The sequence below is a fragment of the Coturnix japonica genome, chromosome 19, assembly GCF_054131305.1.
Source record: "Coturnix japonica strain WE chromosome 19, WE-NBRP24, whole genome shotgun sequence".
Taxonomy (NCBI): domain Eukaryota; kingdom Metazoa; phylum Chordata; class Aves; order Galliformes; family Phasianidae; genus Coturnix; species Coturnix japonica.
Window position 1 is genome coordinate 3,323,264 of NC_140681.1, and position 3,627 is coordinate 3,326,890.

Below are 3,627 nucleotides of genomic sequence, written 5' to 3' on the forward strand. Positions count from 1 at the left end.
CCCACAGATATCAGGGTGGTTGAAGTCCCCTGTGAGGACCTCATCCTCCATGTCCTTCTTGTAGTGAGGAGCCCAAAACTGAACACAGTACTTGAGATGCGGCCTCACCAGAGCTGAGTACAGAGGGATGATCACCTCTCTGCTCCTGCTGGCCACACTGTTTCTTATACAGGCCAGGATGCCCTTGGCCTTCTTGGCCACCTGGGCACAATGTGGGCTCATGTTGAGCCGAGCATCGACCAACAGCCCCAGGTCCCTTTCCTCTTCACAGTCATCCAGCCATTCTGTCCCAAGCCTGTAACACTGCATGTACCCCCAGCAGAGAACAACTACATCCCCCAGAGGATTGCTTGCTGCTCTGTCACCCTTTATGTTCAGTGCAAAAGATAAAAGCCATCCGTATATCACTTGATCTCCCCTTTCCTTTTTGATCCCAGCAGCACGAGAACTCCCTGGGTTGTCTCACCTCGGCTTTAGAATAAGGACTTCAGTTTTCGGACACACTTTGTAATGTTATTTTTTTAATTTTTTTTATTGGTTTTAATTCTAATTCTGATACTAATTATGATATATTGTACTGTAGTGTGTTATCTTGCATTCTGGTATCATCTTTGGTCAATTAATTAAACAAATTAAAACGAATTAAACAAATTAAAATTAATTAAGCCAATTAAAACTAATTTGTTGCCACTGTTTTGGTTTTTGGCCAATCTCTCTACTTGTTTTCCCCTTTTTTTCCTTTTCCCTTCACTGGGGCCTGGATGCTTCTAGGGACTCTGGAGTTTGTTTTTGGGTCAGAAGCAGTACGAATGCTTCTGGGGAGTTTGGAGTTTGTTGTTGACGCAGAAGTAGTCTGGATGATTCTGGGGACTCTGGAGTTTGCTGTTGGGTCAGAAGCAGTAGGAATGCTTCTGGGGAGTTTGGAGTTTGTTGTTGACGCAGAAGTAGTCTGGGTGATTCTGGGGACTCTGGAGTTTGCTGTTGGGTCAGAAGCAGTAGGAATGCTTCTGGGGAGTTTGGAGTTTGTTGTTGACGCAGAAGTAGTCTGGATGATTCTGGGGAGTCTGGAGTTTGTTGTTGGGGCAGAAGCAGTCCGGATGCTTCTGGGGACTCCGGAGTCTTTTGTTGAGGCTGAAGCTCTACGGATGCTTCTGGGGAGTTTGGAGCCTTCCCTGCCCAACTCAGGTTTGGGTGACTTCTCAGGCAGCTTCATTGCACGCCCTGTGCTCCATGAGTCTCCCTGAAGGCCACGCTCCATCAAAGCCACATTCCTTCTGCATTGTCCAGACAGAAGATTATAGCATGAAGGAGAGGGGCCAGCTGGTTTATGAAGCATTGTGGGTCTGATTTTCGAACCCGCAATGTAATCCACGGGACCGGGCTGGAACTTGTCCCTGGCCATCTGTAGTCTGTGGATCGAATTCTTCAAATTGGAAATCTCCCGAAGAAGCTCATCCTGGAAGGGAACAGAGGGTTTATGCTTGGTCTTGTCTTAGAGAGTGCTTCCCACCCTAAGTACTGCTGCTTTACGCAGAAGAGGGCAAGCACACTGCTTCAGCCTTGCAATGAGGGCAGAAGAGAACGGCTGCCACAGTGCTCTGTTTGTAAGCAAGCAACTTTCCAGGCTGCCTTCACACCAGCACGCTGTGCTAGCTCAGCTCTGAGCTGAGCTGTCCTTTCCATGCCTCAATGCCTAGACCACCAGCCCGCCCCTCACCTTTTCTGCTTTCCCCATCTCCCTCAGATCCATCAAGTAAAGCCCGTGCCCTCAGTGCCATGCTGCTGACACGTGCCTACCAATACTGGGCTTTGCCTACCTCTTCTCGCCTCTTTGCTTGCTTTTTCTCCAGCTTCAGCCTGGTCAGGTACTGCCTGTACTCGTTGAACTCCTTCAGAGTGCAGACAACCTACAGAAGAGACAATGACAGATGGCTGTAGTGTCAGGCCCCTGCCTGGCAGACTGGAAAGCCCTCCTGAGGAGACCCGTGTTGGTCAGCCCAACAGCCAAACTTACGTCGCCATCCTCGGTGACCAAGCCCCGTTTCTTCAGGTTCCGCAGGTTGTTTTTGCGGTTGTGGAACTCCCGCAGATGCGGGTCATGCAGGCTGTTGTACTCTGTGCACAGATTGCGACTGTACGGATCTCTCAGGTCAAACTGAGGAGAAGGCTGGTGGAGCTGGAAGAGATGTGTTGTAGAGTGTGAATGGGGAAGGAGAGAGCAGCAAAGAGACAGAGACACTTCCAAGCTGCTCACACCCACAGGCTGGCCTCTTGCCTCTTTCCCAAACAGTCATGTCTGGGTTTTCCTAAGTCCTCCAAGAGGGAGAGCAGAGGGTTGCACCCTCCTCCAGGAACGACCCGGTCTCCACATTTCTGTGCCTGATGGGTGCCTGGCCCCAGCATCCCAACACATGGGATTGGCATCCCAACACAAGGCCTCCTTGGCATGGCGGCAACCCCAGGAAACAAGAGCCCTTTTTGACGCTTCCTTACTCCTCTCACCTTTTCCCCCAGCTTTCTCCTGGCGAAAAGGAGCTTGGTGCCGGGCTGCACAGGGATTTTAACCCCGAGTGGAAGGTCCAGCAGCCAGCTACCTCCTGCTCCAACTTCCTGTCCTCCGGGTCGGAGCTAGAAAGACAAAGACATGCTTGGACACTCAGACACTCCATTCCCCTCTCCAGCCCACCTCCGCTCCCTTTGGCAGCTCCCTCCCCACTTCTGTAACCGATGCTGGGATGTGCAGAGAGGTGCGATTCCCTGCAAGCCTTCTCCAGCACCAGCATGAGGAGAAGTGTCCCTCAGTCTCTGGAGAGCATCTACAGCCCCAGAGCAGCCCTGCATACCCCAGGCTACTGCACTCAGCCCTCTCTTGATGTAGCAGCGCTCACCTTTCCGCTCTTCCCCGCTCTGCTCAGAAATTCATTTGGATTTCGGAATCCAGCACTGCAACAGCACTCCATGGCTCCTGGTAGGAACTCTCTGAGAGCTGCAACCTTCCGCTACCACCTCTCGCTCCAGCAGCAGCGAACTGAGGCCACCCCAGCCGGAGTTCCAGCCTGCAGCTTTACGTCACGCTCACCCACTGTTGCATCACAATGACATGCAATGACATGCGGCAAGCCTGCAGCTGCATGGAGGCCCTTCTGGGTGCACTCGTGGTAAGCTGCTCCAGCTGGCCCTGCTTTGAGCCAAAAAGGCTTGCTGAGTCCTGAGGCCTGCTGTAGGCTTCCTTGGTTTCTATCACAGGTGATGCTGCACGTGGAACAAATACCTTCTCGGGTTGTCCCAGAGCTTGTTTTATAAGTAAATGACACTGAAACAATGTGGGAGAGCTGGCCTGTTTTTCTGTCCTAGAATCTTAGAATGGTTTGTGTTGGAAGGGACCCTTAAGATCACCTCGTTCCAACCTGCTATAGACAGGGACACCTCGCTGTAGACCAGGTTGCTCACAACGCATCCAGCCTGGCCTTGAGTGCTTCCAGGGAGAGGAGGGGTGCTGAGAAGGTGGAAATAGTGAACGCCTTTTTTGCTTCTGTCTTTAGTGAAAGGGCTCTCCCTCCGGAATCCCAGGCCCTGGAGGTTAATGAGAGAGTGTGGGGAATGGGAGATTTCCTTTTAGTCAGGGAA

The 3,627-nt window shown here is 51.8% G+C and overlaps 1 protein-coding gene across 1 annotated transcript; it reads right to left on the reverse strand.

Annotated features, from left to right (window-relative positions):
• Positions 1 to 516: 516 nt before the first annotated feature.
• Positions 517 to 3,133, reverse strand: LOC146757802 (uncharacterized). The gene is made up of 3 exons (XM_085520595.1): positions 3,080 to 3,133; positions 1,818 to 1,907; positions 517 to 1,456 (listed from the first exon to the last, which is right to left on the reverse strand). The coding sequence occupies exons 1-3, from the start codon at positions 3,131 to 3,133 to the stop codon at positions 716 to 718; spliced, it is 885 nt and encodes a 294-aa protein (XP_085376721.1). The 3' UTR covers positions 517 to 715.
• Positions 3,134 to 3,627: the final 494 nt, after the last annotated feature.

Bases quoted from the DNA above. Each gene is read 5' to 3' on its own strand.
- LOC146757802 (XM_085520595.1), bottom strand. From the start codon at position 3,133: ATGCAGCTGCAGGCTTGCCGCATGTCATTGCATGTCATTGTGATGCAA. The intron at 1,908-3,079 runs GTGAGCGTGACG...TCTCTTCTGTAG, and splicing joins TCATTGTGATGCAACAGTGG to GTTGTCTGCACTCTGAAGGA. The intron at 1,457-1,817 runs GTAGGCAAAGCC...GTTCCCTTCCAG, and splicing joins AAGCAAAGAGGCGAGAAGAG to GATGAGCTTCTTCGGGAGAT.